Genomic DNA, 25,167 nt, shown 5'->3' on the forward strand with positions numbered 1-25,167 from the left:
GTGGGTAAAAATCTTACTGGATAGCTGAAAATCTGGGTACAAAGCTTCTATCCTAATTTTTCTACTAATTAGATGGGGGAACTTGAGCTACCTGAATTTCTCTATGTTTTAGCAGAGAAGTGAGTCTTTTAGCTTTTAGGGGGTCTTTAAAATTGACCATGGAGAGGAGTTCATAAACTATTTTTAAAGAGTCTACAAATTAGCCATAATATCTTTTCTTTAATTTTGTTTGGCAGCGAGGTGACTGTTCCTCAAGAGCTGAAAGCAGTGTGAGAGTTAAAATGTGTCTAGAGTGAGTTCTGGCCTTCTATGCCAGTATATGTATGTATATACCTTGAGGAAATTAGAATTATTAAAAAAACAGTTATGCATGCAAAGCTGTATCACCATAATATTGAAAGGGAATATATGTCTAAGGAAAATTCATAAGTAATGCTCCAAATCTTGAGATTTATGTGTATACATAATAGGGTCTTTGACCCAAGATTAAAAAAGCCCAAAAGGACATTAACAAGGACTGGTGGACATATTTTCTCAGATTTTCGGGGTCTGGAATTTCATTTTACTCTACTAACAAGCTAATTAGGACTTCCCTGGTAGCTCAGCTGGTAAAGAATTTGCCTGCAATGCAAGAGATCCTGGTTCAATTCCTGGGTTGGGAAGATCTGCTGGAGAAGGGATAGGCTACCTATTCCAGTATTCTTGGGCTTCCCTGGTGGCTCAGCTGGTAAAGAATCTGTCTGCGATGTGGGAGACCTGGATTCAATCCCTGGGTTGAGAAGATCCCCTGGAGAAGGAAAAGGCTACCCACTTCAGTATTCTGGCCTGGAGAATGCTATGGACTGTATAGTCCATGGGGTCATGGTCGCAAAGAGTCAGACATGACTGAGGAACTTTCATTTTCAACAAGCTAATTAATTTAGCCTGTGATTCTTTCATGGAATCTGGCATAAAATATGAGTTTCCTGGGTCAGAAAGAAAGAATTTTATATGATTCCATGGAGGCCCAATGCCTTTCACATTTTGCCCTCAGAATTTCATTGTGTTTCTCCAGTGCATGGATGTCCACATCCTCCCCCACCTATAGCCATACTGTTTCAAAGTTGTAATTGTTTTTCTTCTCCAATTCTCAAAAACCTTCTTATGCATAACAGTCCTCCTTGGGTCTTCAGTGCTCCTACGTGTCTTGTTGCATGGGTTCAGGTTATAAGGCCCTGATCATTACTTCTTTAACTAGCCCATTTCTTATAGATCACAAGCCTAACACTTGTTATTCATAGATGGCGAGCAGCATGAGATCATCATATTTGCATCAGTTACCCTTGCCCCCAAGTCCCAAGGAGGTGACATGATTGGCTCAGGTGGGTGCTATACACACAACGTGCCTATGTTGCATCCAGGAAATCTGAATTTACAAAATCCTCAGCTTTTAGAATAAGCAGTAAGTAAGCTTGCTAATCGGAGAAGGCAATGGCACCCCACTCCAGTACTCTTGCCTGGAAAATCCCATGGACGGAGGAGCCTGGTAGGCTGCAGTCCATGGTGTCGCTAAAAGTCAGACACGACTGAGCGACTTCACTTTCACTTTTCACTTTCATGCATTGGAGAAGGAAATGGCAACTGACTCCAGTGTTCTTGCCTGGAGAATCCCAGGGACGGGGGAGCCTGGTGGGCTTCCGTCTATGGGGTCGCACAGAGTTGGACACGACTGAAGTGACTTAGCAGCAAGCTCGCTAATTGACCATCGGGATATGTTATCTCATCTTTCAAGATTACCAACTACATAAACAATCCTGTAGAATAGACTGGTTAAAAAAAAAAAAGATCAAGGTCTTGTCCTTATTCTTTTATTCCTTTATTAAAAAACCATCATTCTCACAATGTCCTATTAAAATTTATGTATTTATTCTTCTCATTGTTTATCTTTTGTCAGTCCCCACTGGAATATAAATTTCATGAGGTCAGAAATCTTTGTCCTCTTTTGTCAATGGTGTATCCTGAATACCTAAAACAGTGTCTGGCTCTGAAAAGTGACTCAATTAACAAAATTGTTCATGTTCAAGACTCCTACAAGTTAAATAAAGCTGTTAAGTCCATGTGTATATCATTCTCAACTTTACAGTATATATTGACATGAGCACACCAGCTTACACATCCATCAGCCGTATATGAGTTCAAAATTTTTCACATTATTAGCAAATGTTACTGAAACTGCAAAATTTTGCTGAGGTATTGGTATGAAATGTATTAAAATTTGCTGGTTTTAGAAAAGGCAGAGGAACCAGAGATCAAATTGCCAACATCTGCTGGATCATCGAAAAAGCAAGAGAGTTCCAGAAAAACATCTATTTCTGCTTTATTGACTATGCCAAAGCCTTTGACTGTGTGGATCACAATAAACTGGAAAATTCTGAAAGAGATGGGAATACCAGACCACCTGACCTGCCTCTTGAGAAACCTATATGCAAGTCAGGAAGCAACAGTTAGAACTGGACAGGGAACAACAGACTGGTTCCAAATGGAAAAGAGTACATCAAGGCTGTACATTGTCACCCTGCTTATTTAACTTCTATGCAGAGTACATCATGAGAAACGCTGGACTGGAAGAAGCACAAGCTGGAATCAAGATTGCTGGGAGAAATATCAATATCCTCAGATATGCAGATGACACCACCCTTATGGCAGAAAGTGAAGAAGAACTCAAAAGCCTCCTGTTGAAAGTGAAAGAGGAGAGTGAAAAAGTTGGCTTAAAACTCAACATTCAGAAAACTAAGATCATGGCATCTGGTCCCATCACTTCATGGGAAATAGATGGGGAAACAGTGTCAGACTTTATTTTGGGGGGCTCCAAAATCACTGCAGATGGTGATTGCAGCCATGAAATTAAAAGATGCTTACTCTTTGGAAGGAAAGTTATGACTAACCTAGATACCATATTAAAAAGCAGAGACATTATTTTGCCAACAAAGGTCCGTCTAGTCAAGGCTATGGTTTTTCCAGAGGTCATGTATGGATGTGAGAGTTGGACTGTGAAGAAAGCTGAGCGCTGAAGAATTAATGCTTTTGAACTGTGGTGTTGGAGAAGACTCTTGAGAGTCCCTTGGACTGCAAGGAGATCCAACCAGTCCATTCTGAAGGAGATCAGCCCTGGGTGTTCTTTGGAAGGAATGATGCTAAAGCTGAAACTCCAGTACTTTGACTCATGCGAAGAGTGACTCATTGGAAAAGAATCTGATGCTAGGAGGGATTGGGGACAGGAGGAGAAGGGGACGACATAGGATGAGACGGCTGGATGGCATCACCGACTAGATGGACATGAGTCTGAGTGAACTCCGGGAGTTGGTGATGGACAGGGAGGCCTGGCGTGCTGCGGTTCATGGGGTCGCAAAGAGTTGGACAGGACTGAGCGACTGAACTGACTGAACTGAACTGAGTAACTAATGAAGTTAAAGATCTTTGCTTGTTTGTTGGTCACTCCAGACTCCTTATCTGTAAATTGCCTGTGCATAGTTCTTGTCAATTATTCTGTTTGACTGTTGGCTTTTTTCTTGTTTATTTGTTGATGCTCTTTGTATAATCTGGATATTGATCCTTTTTGGTCATATGGCTCGCAAATATCTTCCATCAGTCTTCTGTTTGTAGTTTCCATTTGTTTCTGGTATCTTTTGATGTGGTTTTAAATTTTAATGATGTCAAATGTACTACATTTTTCCTTCACATTTTGTGCAGTCTGTGTATTTTATACTCAAGAGCATAAAGAAATGCTTCTAATATTTTTCTAAAAATGTGAAAGTTTTGCTATTTGACTTTTATGTCTTTAAACAATTAGAATTTGTTTTATTTTTTCCATTAATCTCAAAACATTGCAGTGCCATTTATCAAATACTGTGTATGTACACTTATACACTGACTTGTGTACATTTATATTTATTTCTATAAGTAACTGTAGATTTGGGGACTTGAGTTCATGTTGATACCTTAGATTCCAATCCAACACTACAGGATCATTTTGGTCTTTCTCTTTTTCATGTTTGTAACTGCTTTTCTGACATGAGGAATCTGGCTCGTGGTTGCATAGTTGCAAGGAGAGACCTTTACACCATAAGGTTGCAGCTGGCAGCTATTAGCAGATATTGTTTTGAGAATGGCTGGTAGTATCCTTGAGTTTGATACAGTTCAGAAAATTCAAGTTCTCAGTGATGCAGGAATGTGTCTGAAACCATATTCACAATGCGTTCCCCCGCCCCCACCCAGTTCCAACTGTGCCTGAACCACAGTTTCATATCTTGTCAGAACAAATAACATTGGCCTCAAAGGAGGTGGGGGGCATTTATCTCTATCTTCAAAGCGGACATTTTGAACAATAAGGTGAATGCATTTTTTTTTAATGGTTAAAGCAGATGTACATCTTGTAAGTCAGACTAACTTCCCCATGCCTCAGTAGGTGAAATTTTCTTCCATCACTATCTACAGTTACTATCCCCATTTATAGATTGGGAAAGTCAGGCACAGAAAGTTGAAATAATTTACCAAGGTCAGCCAGTTAGTACATGGTAAAGCCAGGATTACTCAGATAACTTGGCTTGAGAATCTGCAGATCTATTATGCCAGATGGTAAATGAGGGCTAGGAAGAAACAAGAGCAAAGAAAGGAGATAACAGGACTAGAGAGTTTGTGGAAGTGGGAAGCCTGAAAGCCTGCTTGGCTGAGAAGAAGCCATGGAAAATAGAAAGGGGTAACTATTACGTGCAGAGGGTGAGGGGGAGGGGAAACTTGAGTTACTTTTGCAGGAGCAATCTCAATGGCTTTGCTGGCAGTTCGCCACCTACAGTGTGTTATGGATGAATGGAAATTGAGGACTAGAGTCAGAGATAGGAGGGCTTCCTTTCAAGTTTAATAGTTTAGCCTTGAAGGGGAGGAAAGAGAGTGGTAACTGGAGTGGGGCAGCACCCAGGGGCAGCCACTGTTTCTTCGAGCAAGGGCTTGGTAATATGTTCTGCTTCTTTGATGTTTCTGAGAGAAAGGGAGTGTCCTCCTGCCTGGAGCTCTGAGAAAACCCTGCTTTCTACTGAAGTTTAGTGACAGTTTTATGCCAGCTCTTTAGTCAAGCTTACATCAGAGCATGGTATAGGCCACAACAGCATCCTTACACGATCGAAAGATCTAGTCCTATTTTTTATGATTCAGAGCTTGTCATCCTTTCTTTCTCCTCCCCTAACTGCTTCACTTGGAGGTAAGGGCATGGTTGCTAATGGGTTAACTCGGGGACAACCACCGAGAGGCTCTTCCTAGAGGGTCCGGGAAGTGGTATTGATTCCCACTTGGGCTTCCTGTACCCCACAGTCTCAATTCTTCTCCAGCATCTAGAGGCTGTTCATTGCACCAAGACATCTTTGGGGATACTTATTGTGGGTTCAGGGTGGGGTGCAGAGGAGGACGCTGCAGAGGCGCGGACTGCAGGGGGCAACCTGTGAAGCTGCTCCCCCGGTGTGTCCTCGCCCCTGGACACGCGGAAGGGGACCGCTGCAGTTTTACGGTCCTATAGTGATTGCCCACGTTTCAGTAATTTTTCGAAGACATATAGCTCCCAGGTAAAGTGAGGCTCAAGTACTGCCTTGGTCCACGATGGCTAGGGAATCGAAGGAAAGCGCAGCTTTGGACGCCCAGTCTGCAGAGGACCGGACGGGGATCCTGACCGTGAAGGTGGAAAAAGAGGACGCCTCCCTCTTGGCTGCAGAGGCGCGCGCCCCAGGCAGCCCGGCTCCGAGCCCCGAGCACTCCCGCCAGCGCTTCCGAGGCTTCCGCTACCCGGAGGCTGAGGGGCCCCGCGAGGCGCTGAGCAGACTTCGGGAGCTCTGCCGACTGTGGCTGCGGCCTGAGACGCACAGCAAGGAGCAGATGCTGGAGCTGTTGGTGCTGGAGCAGTTCCTGACCATCCTGCCGACGGACCTGCAGAGCTGGGTGCGGGAGCAGCATCCAGAGAGCGGGGAGGAGGTGGTGGCGCTCTTGGAGTATCTGGAGAGGCAGCCGGATGGGCCGATGCCGCAGGTAGAACAGGTTTAGTGTCTGCAAGCTGTGGTCGGCTTCTTCCTGAAATCTCAAGATCAGAGTGAGGGGCTTTTCTTTAAGATCCAGAAATTCTCCGTCTCTTTTGGTACTATAAACCTCTTTGACAGTAAGGTGAAGTCTCTGGACTCCTTCACATAATAGTATTTATTAAGTACCTGAAGTAAAATATAAAGAATTAAAAGCAACTCAATTATATTGAAATACAGTTAGCAAAGTAGTAAATGTATGGTAAAGTTATATATGCGCTTTTAAAAATTAATGCACTGAAGAGTGAGATCGAGGGACAGGCCTAATAATTCTAGTATAATTTCAAAGTGGTGGTGAATATCTTTGTTTAACATTTACTTGGTTGTAATGTGGTGTGAAAACACCTCCAGTTTCAATTGGTGACAGTCTTTTGTACTGTCTGTAACATCTTGGTTTGTTGCTTCCGCTCATGATTGAATGAAATAATGAATTTTGCTTAGAGTCTAGTAAAAATAATTTTTCCTATTCATATTCATGGAATACTTAGGAGCAAATCTGTGGACCACAAGTTAGGAACCCCTGGGTTCGTATTTATTTACATCTTCCTGAATATTGTGTAAGACTAAGTTCCCTTTCGGAGAAGGCAATGGCACCCCACTCCAGTACTCTTGCCTGGAAAATCCCATGGATGGAGGAGCCTGGTAGGCTGCAGTCCATGGGGTCGCTGAGGGTCGGACACGACTGAGCGACTTCACTTTCACTTCTCACTTTCATGCATTGGAGAAGGAAATGGTAACCCACTCCAGCGTTCTTGCCTGGAGAATCCCAGGGACGGGGGAGCCTGGTGGGCTGCCGTCTGTGGGGTTCGCACAGAGTCGGACACGACTGAAGCGACTTAGCAGCAGCAGCAGCCCTGTAATAGAAGAATCACTTCAAGTTTCAGCTTCAGGCTTTTCATTTTTTATAGTTGTTGTGGGAAATTCTAAGCTGCACATGAGCTAATAATTGTGACAGTGGCTTGAAAACCCATTAATTACGAATGTCTGGAAGGAAACCTGCATTTAATGAGGACGTACCATCACTAGGCCCTGTGTTAGGTGATTTCACACACTGGGTTCTTATTTGCTGGTTTGCAAAGCCCTGCAAGCTAGAAATTATCTTTTTTTTAGGATAAGAAAACATATTAGTGTTCTCTGAGAACTTAGCACCAGTTCCCAAAGAGTTTTCACAAAATCACAAATATAAATAATGAGGTAGCACAGAGTAATGGTAAAGAACGTGGACTTGGAGTCATTCTGCCTAAGCTGGGTGACCTTGGGCAAGTTGCTTTAACACTGTGCCTCAGTTTCACCATTACAAGAATGCAGATAATAAAAATACCTAGCTAAGGTTGTTGCTATCTGCATTAAGTTAATATTCATAAAGCTCTTAGAAATAATGAATAGAAAGGAAATAGAAAGTACTGGGAAATAGAAAGTACTGGCACATAGAGAATGTGATAGAAGTGTCTGAATAAATAAATGAATGACTTTTAGGTCCCAGGTGGTGGCCAGGAGCAAGAACTGCTCTGTTGCAAGATGGCAGTGTTGACACCCATTCAGAGGCCACAAAATATCCAATTCCAGCCAGTGAAGGCTCTGCTCAAGCGTGAATCTCTGGGATCCAGTCCAGACAGAGGTGAGTGTTATCTTCTGCGCAGTATGAATTCTACAGACTTCACCCAGTTTCACTTAAGGATCCCCTAAAGGACAGATCTGTGGATAAGTGCTTTATATGCCCATCACAGATCTACTTCTCTTTGAGACTGAGACCAGCAGGGAAATTTCAAATAGTGGAAAGCTTTCCTAATCAAAACTGGACATGATAAATAAGACTTTATTAAAATTGGTGTTTGGAAAGAGTTGATTTTTTTTTAGCAACACAGTTATCTCCATTCATTCAACATATATTTCTGGAGGTTCCCTATGTGGTAGCCAGTGTTGGTGTTGTGGGTGTCAGGAATAGCATGGTCCGTAGCATAGATTTCTTCCTCCTGTGGAGCTTACATACTAGTAAGAGGAATAGCAAATAAATTAATAATACACTTTCAGATATTGGTGAGTGCTATGAGGAACATAAAACAGAATGTGTAAAGCCTGTCAGAATATTCCAGAATTGTAGGACTTGTGCAAATCAAAGAGTGTAAATCTTCAAAACCTGTCACTAGAACAGGGTGAAAAATCACTCAGTAGGAAACTGCTATATTTTCCTGAGTGTTCCCCATGTGCTGTGAACATTTGGGCAGATTTCCAAGACAAATAACACTGGGATATGCCAGCCAACATGAAATCTTTATTTCTCAAAAGAGATCCTAGCCTAACCTATTTTCTGCCTCCTGCCAAGTTCACCTTTTATAGGAAAACCTGAAGTTCCCCTTTACTTCTCTTGAATCTGAGCAAGTTCTATATAAGCAGATTCCTATTTCCTTCTTTCTGGGCTCAGCCTAATCTGACTCTTCTTAGTCTTTTATAATAGAACTTAAGAAAAAAGCACTCTAAGCTTCTAAATAAATTTTAGCAAGAACAAATATCCTCTTATCCACTCTTTCCAGAATGTTCAAGATGAAAGACTCTTTAGATGGAATGCTTTGTTTTGCCTTTATGCTGCTTCCATTTCTTACCAAGGATCTGCCCACCAATTCTGTGCCTCTATGGAGCATACCACATCTCTTTAGGTCTAAGGATTTGAGCTGGCCAGGATCAGGAATTTTGGAAAGGCACACATGCTGTATAAACTTCTTTGTGGCAATTTATCTATGCAGTTTTTGAACTTGGATTCCACGGAGCAGTAAGGCTGAATGCCAGGGTAGATCTCATCCCAAGTGCTTTCCTCCTCAGTTCTCCAGGTTCCAAGGCTTGCCCCTGGGGGGCGCTGCAGAGAAGATGCCGTGATAGCCACCAGGTTCGCCCCAGGGTCCCAGGTGAGCTGGAGCCCCTCTCCCTCCCCCTGCACCCAGCACCCTTCACTACTGATGGGCTCCCCAGTAGATCTCTTTCTCCCCATTCCTCTCCACCCTCATCCTATATGCATCTGGAGTTTTGAGTTTTCTCATCTATTCCAAGATTGCCATATGTCATTATTTTGGTGTTCACTTAAGAGGATTTTTCTGTTTCACTCCTAGCTGAGGGAATGTCTGTGCTTCTCGGTTCTTCCTACCCCATCTGTTTGGTCAACTCTTTCATCAACAAGATTTTCTTCTTCAAGGGAAAATTTAGCAAATACAAACTGAAGATTTTGTTGTGATGGTAATTTTTTTTTTTTTAAGTATCAAAAACTGTGCTGCTAGTGAGTAATATAAAGTCATGCTCTGTCCCCTAGGGACTTAAAGGAACACAGAATGTGTGTGCTTTTAGTCCAAGATACTGAACAGCATTTGCTTAACCTGGATTTTAATTTCTTACCTGGTCTTTCATGTCCTGCTTGAAGACCTCAGTATTTGAGGCTCTGTAGAATCTATTTTCCCTCACCTCAGACCTAGATTTCATTGTATTTTAAAATCATTGCTATAAATAAGCCCCCACCCCTGGTTTGGCAAAGCACATCACATATATTTTGAAAAGTTTGGATATGGTTCCACTCCTTTCACTGCATTTGTCCTTATTTTCCAAACCTTTCACTTTCTGGACTTTTTTATATTTATGTGAAAGTACTTATTGTAATGTGTGTATTTCTTTCCTTTAATGGTTATTTTTTTGATGAAGATATTATTAGAGACAGGGTTAAGTAGGCATAAGTGTACCATACTTGTTTTTTTATAAATAGCCCATGTAAAGGGAATGTTCCTTCATTACATGTACCCAGTTTTGTTTTGTTTTTTTACTGGAGCATAGTTGATTTATAATATGTTAGTTTCAGGTATATAGCAAAGTGAATCAGTTATACATATACATATATCCACTCTTTTTAAAAAATTAATTTATATTTTGGCTGCACCACACAGCATATGGGACCTTAGTTCCCTGATCAGGGATCAAACCTGCACCCCCCCTGCAGTGGAACTGTAGAGTCTCAACCACTGGACCATCAAGGAAATCCCTCTCCACTCTTTTTAGATTCTTTTCCCATATAAGCCATTACAGAGTATTGAGTAGAGTTCCCTATGCTATAAAGTAGGTCCTTACTAGGTATCTATTTTATATGTAGTAGTATGTATATGTTGGAGAAGGCAATGGCAACCCACTCCAGTGTTCTTGCCTGGCAAATCCCATGGACGGAGGAGCCTGGTAGGCTGCAGTCCATGGGGTCACTAGGAGTCAGACACGACTGAGCAACCTCACTTTCACTTTTCACTTTCATGCATTGGAGAAGGAAATGGCAACCCACTCCAGTGTTCCTGTCTGGAGAATCCCAGGGACGGGGGAGCCTGGTGGGCTGCCGTCTATGGGGTCTCACAGAGTCGGACACTACTGAAGCGTCTTAGCAGCAGCAGCAGCAGTATGTATATGTCAATCCCAATCTTCCAATTTATCCTTTCCTACCTCTTATCCCCTAGTAATTTTAAGTTTGTTTTCTACATCTGTAATTCTATTTCTGATAAGATCATTTGTACCCTTTTTTTATATTCCACATATAAGCAATATTATATAATGTTTGTCTTTCTCTGTCTGACTGACTTGTACTCAGTATGACTGCTTGGGAAGTGATTTTGGGCAAATGGAACTAAGTGGGATTACCTGTTGTTTTAGGGGCCATTTAAAATGGAAGATGTGGCACTGACTGTTTCCCCTGGATGGACACAGCTGGATTCATCTCAGGTGAACTTGTATGGAGATAAAAGGCAAGAGAACCATGGCAGCCTGACCTCCTTGGGTAAGTCTTATGGACATTGATTTCTTCTAAGATTTCCTGGCTTCCTTTGTATATTAGCATCTACTAGGCTATTAGAAGCTGTATGAATTATGTTTAGCATTAGAACCACCATATCTGAATCCCAACTACTAACTGGCTATGTGACTAGTTTATTAATCCTTCTGAGCCTTGCTTTTTCTAAAAAAAAAAAATGTATTTATCTATTAATATTTGGCTGTGCCTAGTCTTTGTTGTGGCATGTGGGATCCTTAGTTGCGGCATATGAAGTCTTTAGTTGCAGCATGGGAACTCTTAGGGCATGTGGGACCTAGTTCCCTGACCAGAGACTCAACCTAGGCCCCCAGCATTGGGAGCATGGAGCCTTAGCCACTGAACCACTAGGGAAGTCCATGACCCTTGCATTTTTATCTGTACTGCCAGTGTTCTGGTCAGTTTAGGTGGGATGAAGTAGGTACAACCTCTAGTTTAGATCTGGCTCATAGTAGATGCTCAGTAAATGCTGATTTCCTCCCCTTCCCTTCCTGTTTCTAGCCCTGACAGGAGAGGAGAGCTGAGGGGTCTCTTTAGGAAATGGACCATGGAACCATAGGGCGAGAGCTAGAAGTGATCTAGAGACTGACTGCAGAGCCTGGCCTTAAAGATGAGGATGCGGTGCAGAGACACACAAGATTGCCTGGCTTGTCTGAGTTCACACAGCTCATTGGCAGCACAGTAGGGGCTCCAACTCAGATCTTCCAGCACTGATGCCAGTTTTACTTGGTGGACCCTACCACTGCCTGGGTTCCAGCCAGAAATGACTGCACCTTCCAGTGGTCACTGAATTCTGAGTTCCTGCTTTCCCTGTTTCTCACGGAACATTTCAGAAATTCTTTTACTTGCCTTGTTTACTCACCCCCTGCTCAGCCCTTTTAGTGTCTAATCCCAAGCACATGGCCCTGCCTTACTTTCATGGCCCTTCTTACTTTACAGAATTTAGAGCCTCTGTGTGTATCCCCAGCACAGTCTTCAGTATTTCTCACCACCTTCCCTCCAGTCTCTCCTTTCCCAGGTTGCACCCTTCTTCCAACAGCCGCATTCTCATTCTCAGGTCTCCCTCCTCCCAAGCATCCCTGTTCTCCCCCTTTCTTCCCATCTGTATTCTCTTACATCCTCATCCTTGCCATATGCAGACCTCTGTAACTCTTGCCTCCCTGGGACTCATCACAAAGCTTTCCTCTGTGGCAGGACATAACTGACAGTTGCTGGCCGTTTGTTGTTCAGGTGGTGTGGTGCAACCGAAGATCAGAGAGCTGCCTCCAGATGAGGATCCTCCAACACAGGAGCCTGTGCAGATACCATGCCACCTGGGTGAAGCCACTGGCCAGATTCCTGCTTGTGCAGAAGGTGGTGAACAGGAGGGCAGGTTACAAAGAAAGAAAACTGCCTCAGGAAACAGGCGGCACTATTGCCATGAATGTGGAAAGACTTTTGCTCAGAGTTCAGGCCTGACTAAGCACAGGAGAATCCACACTGGGGAGAAACCCTATGAATGTGAGGACTGTGGCAAGACCTTCATCGGAAGCTCTGCTCTCGTCATTCATCAGAGAGTTCACACTGGTGAGAAGCCATATGAATGTGAAGAATGTGGCAAGGTCTTCAGTCACAGTTCAAACCTTATCAAACACCAGAGAACTCACACTGGGGAGAAGCCCTACGAGTGTGATGACTGTGGGAAAACATTTAGCCAGAGCTGCAGCCTCCTTGAACATCACAAAATCCATACCGGGGAGAAGCCTTACCAGTGCAACATGTGTGGTAAAGCCTTTAGGCGGAATTCACATCTTCTGAGACATCAGAGGATCCATGGCAATAAAAACCTTCAGAATCCTGACCCTGGACAGACCTGGGAGAGTCAGGAGAGGAAGGAAAGCCAGTGGGAAAATGTTGAGGCTCCTATGTCTTATAAATGTAATGAGTGTGAGAGAAGTTTCACTAGGAATAGAAGCCTTATTGAGCATCAGAAAATCCACACGGGTGAGAAACCCTTTCAGTGTGATACATGTGGAAAAGGCTTCACCCGAACTTCATACCTTATTCAACATCAGAGAAGCCACGTTGGGAAAAAAATTCTATCTCCGTGACCCATGTCTTACATGCCAGAGTTGATGTTCCTTCCTCATTGAACTGAAGCCACCCTGGAACCCTTGCTGACTAGAAAACTGAGCTGAGCTTTATTTCCCACCACATATCATCAGGTGTTTGTTAGAAAAGAGAGTCTGAGATGAATTCTCTTCTACAACCTAGAAGGTGATTGAAAAAAAACTTGTTTGATAGGAAGCTATGGGAGCATTGTCTGGAAGAGGTTGGACCTGAAATAGTTCTCACCTTTTAGACTTAAATGGGCTTCCAGGCTGTCTAATTAATCACTCTCAGCCAGCATTTTATGATGTCTTCTGGGTGGATGGCTCTCTGATTTGGGGGGCTGGTGTTCTGACTGCTCATTTTGCATATAATTAATCCCTCACCTGTTGGTTGGATCAGTGATGTCTTATCCCCACCCCACTGTGCCTTGTATACAGGTGCTATAAACATTTATTAAATATACCAGTGAAACGACCTTCATAGCTCTGAAAATCTAATGTCTGCATTGCTGATGACTTTTTAAGGCCATTTGTGCTTGTCTAATTCTCTGAGGGTCTAGATTCTGGGTCAGTCTAGTATATTTATTGCCAAGTACGTAAGATTGTCAGAGTTGGAGTAGTGTGTGTGTGTGTGTTAGTCACTCAGTCATGTCCGGCTCTTTGCGACACCATGGACTGTAGCCTGCCAGGCTCCTGTGCCCATGGGATTCTCCAGGCAAGAATACTGGAGTGGGTTGTCATTCCCTTCTCCAGGGGATCTTCCCAACCAAGGGATTAAACCTGGGTCTCCTGTATTGCAGGCAGATTCTTTACCGTCTGAGAGTTGGGGTAGAGGAATCTATATTTCTTCACCAGCATAGGAGTTATAGTAAGAATGCCTTAAACAGCTTCTTTATCATTAAGACATTGTGAGACTGTTGCATCCATACAACTCCAGTCTGTAGTCAGCATTAACGACATTAGTTCATATTAATTGTGCTATTCTTTAGGGAAAACCTTTCACATTCAGGTACATAAAAAACAATTGATCAAGTCAGATCAAAATGGTTATGTATCTTGATATAAATCCTACGATGCTCAACAGCTTGTTTCTCACTTTTTGGTTATCTTGGACCTAACCAAGATAAGACAATTGATATCCCTCTTTCCCAACTTAGACCCCATGGTGCATCAAGGCTTATGCCAGCTAGGCTTAAACTTCTTCCAGGCTAGAGGATTCACACCAGATATTTATAACAAGTATCATTCATGTTTTCAAAACTGCCCTGTGGTTGGGGAGAGGAAGACTGGGTCAGAGGCAGCCAACGATGATAGAGACCTGAATATGGTTGGTAGGAGAAAATGTATCTTTTTGGAAACACATTGGGAGTCCTGGGATCTGACAGAAATGATTCCACAATGTCCAAAGTATCAACCTGTGAAGTCAAGGCTGTCAATAAGAATTTCTTGGTATCTCCTGATTTCACTCAAATCACCTTCTTTGAAGCTTTTCAAAGACCAATACCATCTTCATAGGTGCGAGTGCCCTCTCCCCAGCTTCCAGCTTTACCAGATTATGCCAAGAATGGATTCTGCTTTGATGAAATCCTGGACCAATTTTGTTCAGTCACCAGCAGAACGTTTTCTGTTCTCCAGTCCCTTGCTGGATTCCTGCTCTGAAGAACCCCAGGCTGAATAGGGACTTTGCAAACTGTAGGCCTCTCCCAATCTCACTTCCCTTGGGTCTTTCATTGCCTTCATTATTCCCTCATTGGAGTATAATTTAAAACTAGTTTTCTAAGAACCTGCAGACTTTCTCCAGTTAACCTTTTCTAGCCTGTAAAATTTTCCTTTTATATTAACTGTATTTTGGGTACCTCCATAAAGCTTACCATTTCCTCTTCTCTCCTTACCTTTATTTTTCCTAAATGTTTGTTAATAGCCCTTATATTAAACACTGTTCTTTTTTTTTTTTTTTTTGGTATTTGTGTCTTATGTCATGTGAAGAGATATACATGAGAACCTTTTACAAACCAGAAAGCATTATACACTTACTCAATGAGTATTATCTATTGAGATTAACAAAGGACCACTGTGCCTCCTTTCACTCTTTCTGCTCCTTCTGAAGCTAAAAATCTTCTCCATGGAGGATGGGAGGATTGTAGAAGAATACTTTTCAGTGCCTGCTGTGCCTGACAATGAAGGGGATAAAGCATAGACACACACATGGATGCATACTTGGGCTTAGACTTTCAGTATAATAACATTGATAAGACTTACACATAAAAATAAGACAGTGCCAGAGTTGGGACTCCATGCTTCCACTGCTAGGTGCATGGCTTCAATCCCTGGTTGAGGACTTAAGATCCTGCATGCCATGCAGTACAGCCAAAAAAAAAAAATTGTTTTTTAAATAAGGCAATATCCTGATCAGTGACTTGTGAATGATGAACTGAATACTGTGAAAGTTCAGAGGAGAGAAATGTTACTTCTGCTGTGTGCTATTTTTATTACACTGACAGGCTGATACAATAGCTGCAGAGACTAAAGGAGTTACCAGATTTAGTAACTAAGGCAAGTTTGAAGAAGTAGTGCATTGTAAGGGCCTTCAGTGCCAGAGCAAGGGGCTGAAATTTTATTCAGTAGCACTGACATTTTTATGATAAAAATATTTAGGAAGCTGTCTGGCACTATTGTATGATTTCAGATTAAAAAATTATTTTTCTGATAGGCTTTTGGACACCCCACTTTCATATATAACAGATGTGTGTTTATAAATAAGTGAATTATAAAATGGGTTTTAACTCTAGCCAATTTAAAAGGATGGTCAAAAAATTATTTTCAGATCAAAATTAGACCCACTAAAAGAATCTACTTAGTTAAGATATAATCAGTATATAAAGTGAAATAAAATATCACTTTTCATGTTTTAAAAAATTGTTTCTAGGAATTTTAGTATCAGCTGGCCATTCACTTCTCCAACTGAAGCAATGCTGAAATCCACCATTTTATTTTTCCTTCCATTTCATGAGTAAGTAACTAATTATAACTAATTTTTTTTAACTTGGGTAAAATGAGTAGTTACAATGAAAAAAGATTTTTGATGAATAGCCCTCGTAGATGTGTTCTTATTTTTTAAATGGATTTACTTGGCTGTACCAAGTCTTAGTTGTGGCATGTGGGATCTTGTTCCCTGACCAGGGGTTAAAACTGGGCCCCCTGCATCAGGAGCTTGGCATCTTAGCCACTGGACCACCAGTGAAGTCCCCTAGACGTGGTCTTAATTTTGGTAAATATGTGTGTAATCCTACAAAAGATTCTGTTTCTCTGCCTTCTTTAAAGGAAAAAATGAATAGAGTGCCAGCTTACCTCACAGAATTGTGAGGATCTATCTTACGAAAATGAAGTGCTGGGTAAATAATCTGAAAACATTGACATTGATAGAGAAATGGAGATTAAATGCTCTGTTAGCTGAAACCTCTATATATTGGAATGACAATTGTTTAATAGTAAAGGCTATCTTTAAAAAAAGTGTCCTAACACTAGTATATAACAGTGTTGATCTTATCTTGTAATGATGTCCCAAGTCATCTGTGTGGTTGCATCTCAGTTATTCATATGAGAACTTTAACCGCTCAGTAAACTTTATTTACCTTCATTTCACTAAACACACTTTTTAGTCTGTCTTTTGTTATTCCTCGTGATAGTTAAAATTGGGTCTGATGGATTCAAATGAGGAAACTTTTTTTCGGTCAGCTCTGTAGATGTGGTACCTATTTTGAATGTTGGAGTAGTGGAGTTGCTACTACAGAAATACTTGGGGATGATTATTTTCCTGTGAATTTTTTTATTAGCATATTATTTGTAGAAATATCCTTTTATTTCTGCATCTACTCACATTTCTCACTTTATCTATGTCATTAGCAATTCCTTTTTGTTTACTGCATCAACTGAGACCTTGGAATTTCAGCACAGCAAGCATTCCTGGTCTCTTTTCCCAATTAATAACTGAACATTATGATATATTCTTACCTGTTCCATGTATTTTGTTTATTAGGAATTGAGTTGTCATCCAAAAGCCTATGCACAACTTTCCAAATTCCTGTTTTTTTCCTAATTTCTAAGCTACTTCAAATTTTTGAGGGTCTAAAAAAAAATCTGAGCAATCCTAATGTAACTTATTTGTATAAAATAATAAATCATGTGATTATTCCTTTTGTCTCAGTGAATTCTTAAACAGCTAAAACACTGCATAATTTCCAGGCTGTTAGAAAATAACTATACTTACAGGTATTAACTAAAGTGTTAACACTTTGAACCATTTCCTCCCCTCTGTTCTCCAATTCTGCCCATCAGCATTGGGAGTCTGGGAAATGGAATTTGTAGCCTTTCTGATGCACTACAGTTCAGGGTATAGGACTGGTGTGGTGAAAGTGAAAGTTGCTTAGTTGTGTCCGACTCTTCGAGACCTCATGGACTATATGGTCCATGGAATTCTCCAGGCCAGAATACTGAAGTGGGTAGCCTTTCCCTTCTCCAGGGGATCTTCCCAACCCAGGGATCGAACCCAGGTCTCCCGCATTGTGGATGGATTCTTTACCAGCTGAACCACAAGGGAAGCCCAGACTGGTGTGGGGCTGAGACATATTTGCTTACAGATAATCTATAATACTTACCTTATCCATTGTGATATGTATGGTGAAATACATGTGACGATTCATTTATAATACTCCCTCCTATTTGCCAGTTTCTAAGGAAGCATAGAGTCCCTTGGACTGCAAGGAAATCAAACCAGTTAATCCTAAAGGAAATCAGTCCTAAATATTCATTGGAAGGGACGGATGCTGAAGCTGAAACTCCAATACTTTGACCACCTGATGCAACGAACTGAATCCTTGGAAAAGACCCTGATGCTGGGAATGATTGAAGGTGGGAGGAAAAGGGGATGGCAGAGAATGAGATGGCTGGATAGCATCATGGAGTTGATGGACATGAGTTTAAGCAAGCTCTGGGAGTTGGTGAAGGACAGGGAAGCCTGGCGTGCTGCTGTCCATGGGGTCATAAAGAGTTGGACACAACTGAGCGACTGAACTGAAGAAATCATATTTTATGGCAGAGCACCATGCCAGTCCTTATCCCCTAAAATCACATTACTAAAATTCTACTTGGATCAAATGACCTAACTTGGTTCTGTTTAATTTCTCCATTTTATTCGTTGACCCTAGCATCAGGAAAACACCATTGCTAAGTTGTGTCAGCAGTGGCCACAGGACTGGAAAAGGTCCGTTTCATTCCAATCCCAAAGAAAGGCAATGCCAAAGAATGCTCAAACTACCGCACAATTGCACTCATCTCACACACTAGTAAAGTAATAATCAAAATTCTCCAAGCCAGGCTTCAGCAATACGTGAACTGTGATCTTCCAGATGTTCAAGCTGGTTTTAGAAAAGGCAGAGGAACCAGAGATCAAATTGCCAACATCCACTGGATCATGGAAAAAAGCAAGAGAGTTCCAGAAAAACATCTATTTCTGCTTTATTGACTATGCCAAAGCCTTTGACTGTGTGGATCACAATAAACTGTGGAAAATTCTGAAAGAGATGGGAATACCAGACCACCTGGCCTGCCTATTGAGAAACCTATATGCAGGTCAGGAAGCAACAGTTAGAACTGGACATGGAACAACAGACTGGTCCCAAATAGGAAAAGGAGTACATCAAGGCTACCCTGCTTATTTAACTTCTATGCAGAGTACATCATGAGAAACACTGGGCTGGAAGAAGCACAAGCTGGAATCAAGATTGCCGGGAGGAATATCAATAAGCTCAGATATGCAGATGACACCACCCTTATGGTAGAAAGTGAAGAGGAACTCAAAAGCCTCTTGATGAAAGTGAAAGAGGAGAGTGAAAAAGTTGGCTTAAAGCTCAACATTCAGAAAACTAAGATCATGGCATCTGGTCCCATCACTTCATGGGAAATAGATGGGGAAACAGTGGAAATAGTATCAAACTGTATATTTTTGAGGCTCCAAAATCACTCAGATGGTGATTGCAGCCATGAAATTAAAAGACGCTTACTCCTTGGAAGGAAAGTTATGACCAACCTAGATAGTATATTCAAAAGCAGAGACATTACTTTGCCAACAAAGGTCCGTCTAGTCAAGGCTATGGTTTTTCCAGTGGTCATGTATGGATGTGAGAGGGACTGTGAAGATAGCTGAGCGCCAGAGAATTGATGCTTTTGAACTGTGGTGTTGGAGAAGACTCTTGAGAGTCCCTTGGACTGCAAGGAGATCCAACCAGTCCATCCTAAAGGAGATCAGTCCTGGGTGTTCATTGGAAGGACTGATGCTGAAGTTGAAACTCCAATACTTTGGCCACCTCATGCAAAGAGTTGACTCATTGGAAAAGACCCTGATGCTGGGAGGGATTGGGGACAGGAGGAGAAGGGGATGACAGAGGATGAGATGGCTGGATGGCATCACGAACTCAATGGACATGAGTCTGAGTGAACTCCGGGAGTTGGTGATGGATAGGGAGGCCTGGCGTGCTGTGCTTCATGGGGTCGCAACGAGTTGGAGACGACTGAGCAACTGAACTAAAATGAAGTTCTGTCTTAGCTTTCCTGTCACATTCCAAGTCTGCTAACTGAGCAGGTCAACTTAACTATAGAGAACGAAAATGACAGTAGTGTCTACACATTTTAAGATCAGGGGAAACAATCTTTTGCATGAAATATTTGCCATTTTAGAGAGCGAACAAAATGTATGCAGAGTGTGATTCCCAAACCACAGTTTCTGAAGAGATCACCTAGGTAAAGAGACAATCTGGACTGAGTTGGATGCCTCCCCGTGTTTCTGTGAATTTAAGAATACAAATCATAATTCCAGTCTTCACTTAACTCAGGCCGAGCTCAAATTTTTATTTTAAAAGAAGTTCTGGGTTTTGCTTCCAAGTGGGACTTGGTAGTCATTAAAAAACGTATCTCTGCTATGAAAATAGTGGACAAGGTCCTTTTTAAGGGGTAAACAAGAGGAGTGGGAGAAGTGGGGAACCTTCACCAAGGGGTAAAGATAAAGAGAGCCGGAGTGAGAATGGTAGAAGAGAATGGTGTCAAGATGCTTAAAGGCAAATAACCAGGTAGAGAACGGAGTGTTTGAACAGGAGAGGGATTCACTGATGCGAATTCCTCTTCTAAATATTCCCACGGGGCTCAACGTGGGGAATGTAAATGCCCAGAACAGGCGTTGCCACGCCCTCTTTATCTGCTCTCCAGAAGAGGCCTCCTTGCAGCCTCACCTAAAAAGGGACCTTACAGCCCACACGCGGATTAAGATTCTCGCCTGGCAACCGCCGGAAGCGGAAGTCGTGCGCTGGACCGTTGCTAGTGCGCCTGCGTGGGCGAGAATTGCGGGCCAGTCAGGAACTCTGTTGTAGCCGCCAGTGTGAAAGACCGGCCCATGGCGCCAGTGTTCCAGTCCAGCTACCCAGAGGACACCCCGGGCGCTGGGAGACAGCGACGCAGCTCGTCCGAGAGCCCGCCATCCGCACAGGCCAGACACTCCCCTTGGGTCAGCCGTACTCACTCCCGCGACCGCGAAGGCCTCAGGCCTTCGTGGAGTAGTCGGTCGGGTGTTGGAGCCTCTTACCCCTTTAACCGCCCTGGGTCTCGAGAGCGGCCACCCGGGCTCCGCAACTACGGCTTCTCATCCTCTAATTTCTCCAGTGGAGGGTACCGTTACCATCAACACCACTATGTGGGCGACAGGCAGTGGGCGGAGGACTGTGAGAAAGAGAAGGAGGAGAGCTATCGCCAGAGGCGGCTGAAAGAGAGAGAAAGGATTGGGGAGTTGGGAGCTCCTGAAGTATGGGGGCTGTCTCCAAAGTTTCCTGAGCCAGATTCTGATGAACACACCCCGGTTGAGGATGAAGAGGTAAAGACCAAGAAGAGCAGCAGTTCAGATTCCAGCTTCGAAGAAAAAAGGAAAAAGGCCGGTCGTTCAAAAAATAAAAAGAAAAGAAAGAAAAAGTCCAAAAGAAAACATAGGACATATTCTGATAATAGTGACAGTGATTCGGACTCCGACACTAATTCCAGCTCTGATGATAAAAGGAGAGCAAAAAAAGTCAAGAAGAAAAAGAAACGCAGAGCTAAAAAGCCCAAGAAAAAGAAGACTAAGAAGACTAAAAAAGAATCCAGTGACTCAAGCTATAAGGATTCAGAAGGGGAGTTGCCAGAAGACGTCTGGATTGAGCAGTCAAAGATTGCAGATAACATGGATCTAATAGGTCCAGAGGCACCTATTACACACACCTCTCAAGATGAGAAACCTTTGAACTATGGCCATGCTCTGCTTCCAGGTGAAGGTGCAGCTATGGCTGAGTATGTAAAAGCCGGAAAGCGTATCCCACGAAGAGGTGAAATTGGGTTGACAAGTGAAGAGATTGCTTCTTTTGAATGCTCAGGTTATGTTATGAGTGGTAGCAGACATCGCAGAATGGAGGCTGTGCGCCTGCGTAAAGAGAATCAGATCTATAGTGCTGATGAGAAGAGAGCCCTTGCATCGTTTAACCAAGAAGAGAGACGGAAGAGAGAGAATAAGATTCTAGCTAGTTTCCGAGAGATGGTGTACCGAAAAACAAAAGGGAAAGATGATAAATAAGGACTTTTGTTCCATAGCAGGACTTTCAACGATTTTATATGACCAAAATTAAAAGGCTTTATGGTGCTACTGTACCAACTGTAAGTTCCTTAAGAAAAAGCTGCTTTTTGAAATTTCTTTAACAATGTTGTTAAATTTAACTGAAAAAGTAATATGTGTGCGTGTTTTTAAAAATATTCAAACACTATAGGAGGAGAGTCAGTAAAATGTGGGTCCTCTAGCCCCATCCCTAATCCTTCCCTCCTAAGAAATCTCTTTTTGGTATTTTCTTTATCTATCCATGAGTCCTGTTTAGGTACAAGCATGTGTATTGCAGGATAAAAGTTGGAGCTATTAACCTAAAGGGTTGTTGTTTACCTATTGTTCTGACTTTTCTCTCTTCCAGGGCTTCATTTCCTCATGGAGACATTCATTTACCCAGGGAAAACCAGGAGAACACCACGAAGAACAAAGGATTCAATTGAGTGTATACTTCTGGTTTGCATTTAACAGAGTTAAAAGTTAGTTTTATTGGTTCATTTTCCTCTTTTAGCTTGTTTCCCTTAAATAATAGGCTGCCAAAGCTCCTGAGTTTGGTTATGTATTTCCTGGTCCACTTATGAAAAGAGAAGGAAAATTTTTGTCTTGGCATTCCAAATAAGACTACTGAGACTCAGCCTAATTAGACTAGCTTAGGTCACATGCCCCGCCGCCGCCACCCCCCCCCCACCCCACCCCCCGCTTCCGGATATATCATTGCCCCGGAAATAGAATGACTTACTCCTGATCTGCCGAGTTGCTCACTTTATGGACTATGTGGGTAAGGAATGGATACCTGAGTATCCATATTAGAGTAATGTTAGGAAGGCAGGGGTAGGCAACCAACAGGTGCCCACTACAGTTCTGAATGACTTTTAAAAATATATATAGTACTTGTGCTGAAAGCCAACATTTTTTTTTTGAAAAACTTGGCTTTGACTATCAGAAGCCAAGGACCTGATTGAAAGAGTCCTGGGGTTTACCCATAAAAATAGACATTAAAAAGATAACAATCCAGAGTGCTTGGGTATTCCAACGAGTAGATTAGGTGCCAGCTAGACGAGGAAGAGAAAGAGCAAAAGGAGGAGGTATAAAGAGATGGTTGGTAGAGCTCATGAAAAGATCAGATCAGGAAGGACCACGTAGACAAGAGAGTTAACCTTGAGACACTGGTTAGCACCAGTGCTGGAAAGACATTTAGAGCAAGCTCCACTTGTGGTCTATGATAAGACCTTTATTGTCATCTAGTGATATCTGACCAAACTTAGACTTTCAGTACAAATGAAAACTATATAATTTGGATAAGCCCCTTTTCAAGCCACAAGACCCTGGAAAGCCCACAGAGCTGAAAGTGAAAGGATGTGGCTCTAGAATCTGGCAGGGCAGAGTTGATGTAGAGGAACTTTTACCCTGGATCACACTAGCTTGACACTGGATCACACTAGCTTGAGATTTTCCCAAAGAGAGTATGGTTGAGTATGTATAATAATCGTAATTCTTTTGTGTGTGAATTATCCACATTATATATTTGTCTATTTTCCTATTGAGTTTCTGATATTTTTCTTATTGATCATAAGAACTCTTCAAATAATAAATAAATCAGTTCTTTATTACAGAACTTGAAGATACTTTCCCCTTATTTGACTTTTGAATTGCTTTTTTGGGAGACACTTGATCATGTTGCCCTTTAAGCCCTAAAGACTCTAGTAGCCATTCAGTGAATTGTCTTTCTCATGTGAGGAAAAGATGTAGCTCAGAAACTGTGGCTCCTAAGTAAACCAAGGTAAGACTGGTGGACTTCTGTCCCTCTCTCTTTTGGCTGCACCAAGCTGCATACAGGATCTTATTTCCCTCTGCACTGGAAGCCTGGTGTCCTGACCCATGGATCCCTTGGGAATTCCTCATCTCTTTGCTCTTAACCTAATAAATTCAGCTGCATTTTTATGAAGATACTTATGAAGTTTTACTATCAAGCATGAGGGAGGTTTTTTGGTTTGAGATATGTGTATGTGTGTGTTTTTCCATATAAAGGAAGTATCCATCTATTCCTATTTTATTAGGAGTTTCCCCATTTATTCAGAAATGTTTGTTGAATTTTATTAAATGACGTTTTAGCATTTGTAGTTATTAGTCTATTAATATGCTGGTTTTAAAGTTATGGATTTCCTAGAATTAAACTATGTGTTAAGTTTATTAGATTCATTTGGAAGTTTTTGATTATTTAAAACAATGATTGACTACAAATTTTTCTATGCCATAATTCACAGTAATGAATGAGTATGGGTGGAAGCAGAGAGAATAGTGGAAAGAATCATTACAAAAAGATACTTGTATCTCATGGCTATAATGCAGTAGTGCCTCTACTTATCATACAGAAAAGGAAGCTTTTATTTTAAACATCATGGACCTGGACCTGATGGAAACATATAAATGACCATTTTGTTTACAGAAATGAGGATAATCTTAGAAAATGGAAATCTCAAGTTCAAAAATTGATTTGTATTATTAGTGAAATGTAGCTCTGTCTTGGTAAAAATGGTATTTTGATTTATTCTCACTTTATCTACCTGTACCGCTTCCAAAAAATTCAGCCTACTTAAAAATGCACACCTTAAATTCTTTTAAAAAAGCTCTCCTTTGTCTAGCTTCATTGTGTTTTTATTTTCATGATATCCAATGCAATGACAATAATCTCAGCCTTGATAATATGAGTGACATTTAAGCCAACCATGGTAGGGAGTTTGGAAGTGGGAATAAATGAATTAGGATATATTTGCTTCCTTTTAAAATTGAAATTTATATTTACCTCTTGTATAATTTTTTTGAGGGAAAGCTCTTGAAAAAAATGAGATACGTATTTCCCCCTCAGGACAGAATTATTAACTTTTAATTAGTAAAATATTCGCATTGATTGGATTTGTTAGCCTAAGGAAAAGTTTTTAAGTATATACATTGTACTTTAACTTTTTTTTAAGTTAAACTTTTAAAAGATATTTTTAGGTTTTTGAGACACAAGGGGAAAAAGAACTCTCTTGGTAATGGAGTTTTTTTTTTTCTGTTATGATAATTTCAGGCTTGAAACAATATGAATTGTGTGATAAAACAATGGTTAGTAAGATATTTGTTTCAAAATTAACCAACTGATTAAACCAGTTTGTTCAGATTTTTTAAAGGGTTTATTTTGTTCACAGATAATAAAAATACAGTTTATGATGATGTGGGCAAAAGAGGGAATACTTCTGTTTTCTTTGGCAGAATTTATTTTGGTAGTGACACCACCCTACCCCCCACCCTTCACATACTTTGCAGAGAATAATGGTTGATTATTCTCTCCCATAGTAATAGACTGTAATTGAGGAGGACCCTATGGGATCTTCCTGGTACAAACACCTCCCTCCTATCCTCTGCTGTAGCTCCTCTCTGATGTACATAGATAATAGTATCTGATGCACTCTCCTGGGTTGTTTTACAGATGCTAACATTACCACCAAATGAAAGAAA

General features: G+C 41.6%; 2 protein-coding genes across 3 annotated transcripts; both read left to right on the forward strand.

Annotated features, from left to right (window-relative positions):
• The first annotated feature begins 5,296 nt into the window (after positions 1–5,296).
• ZKSCAN4 (zinc finger with KRAB and SCAN domains 4) lies at positions 5,297–16,015 on the forward strand. Of its 2 annotated transcripts, none has more exons than XM_044928187.2 (5): positions 5,297–5,961; positions 7,572–7,713; positions 8,913–8,995; positions 10,761–10,884; positions 12,145–16,015. In XM_044928187.2, exons 1-5 carry the CDS (start codon positions 5,626–5,628, stop codon positions 13,002–13,004), a joined length of 1,545 nt encoding a protein of 514 aa, XP_044784122.2. In that variant the 5' UTR covers positions 5,297–5,625; the 3' UTR covers positions 13,005–16,015. The 2 variants fall into 2 exon arrangements, with proteins under 2 accessions (XP_044784122.2, XP_006051495.4); XM_006051433.4 differs by having other exon boundaries at positions 5,300–6,048.
• A 4,323-nt stretch (positions 16,016–20,338) lies between these two features.
• Positions 20,339–24,882, forward strand: NKAPL (NFKB activating protein like). The gene is made up of 2 exons (XM_006051434.4): positions 20,339–21,728; positions 22,034–24,882. Exon 1 carries the CDS (start codon positions 20,446–20,448, stop codon positions 21,646–21,648), a length of 1,203 nt encoding a protein of 400 aa, XP_006051496.4. The 5' UTR covers positions 20,339–20,445; the 3' UTR covers positions 21,649–21,728; positions 22,034–24,882.
• Positions 24,883–25,167: the final 285 nt, after the last annotated feature.

Source organism: Bubalus bubalis, chromosome 2, assembly GCF_019923935.1.
Source record: "Bubalus bubalis isolate 160015118507 breed Murrah chromosome 2, NDDB_SH_1, whole genome shotgun sequence".
Taxonomy (NCBI): domain Eukaryota; kingdom Metazoa; phylum Chordata; class Mammalia; order Artiodactyla; family Bovidae; genus Bubalus; species Bubalus bubalis.

Excerpts from the sequence above, each read along its gene's own strand:
- ZKSCAN4 (XM_006051433.4), top strand. The coding sequence starts at position 5,626 with ATGGCTAGGGAATCGAAGGAAAGCGCAGCTTTGGACGCCCAGTCTGCA. Across the intron at positions 6,049-7,571 it reads CGGATGGGCCGATGCCGCAG|GTCCCAGGTGGTGGCCAGGA; the intron begins GTAGAACAGGTT and ends AATGACTTTTAG. Across the intron at positions 10,885-12,144 it reads TGGCAGCCTGACCTCCTTGG|GTGGTGTGGTGCAACCGAAG; the intron begins GTAAGTCTTATG and ends TTTGTTGTTCAG.
- NKAPL (XM_006051434.4), top strand. The coding sequence starts at position 20,446 with ATGGCGCCAGTGTTCCAGTCCAGCTACCCAGAGGACACCCCGGGCGCT.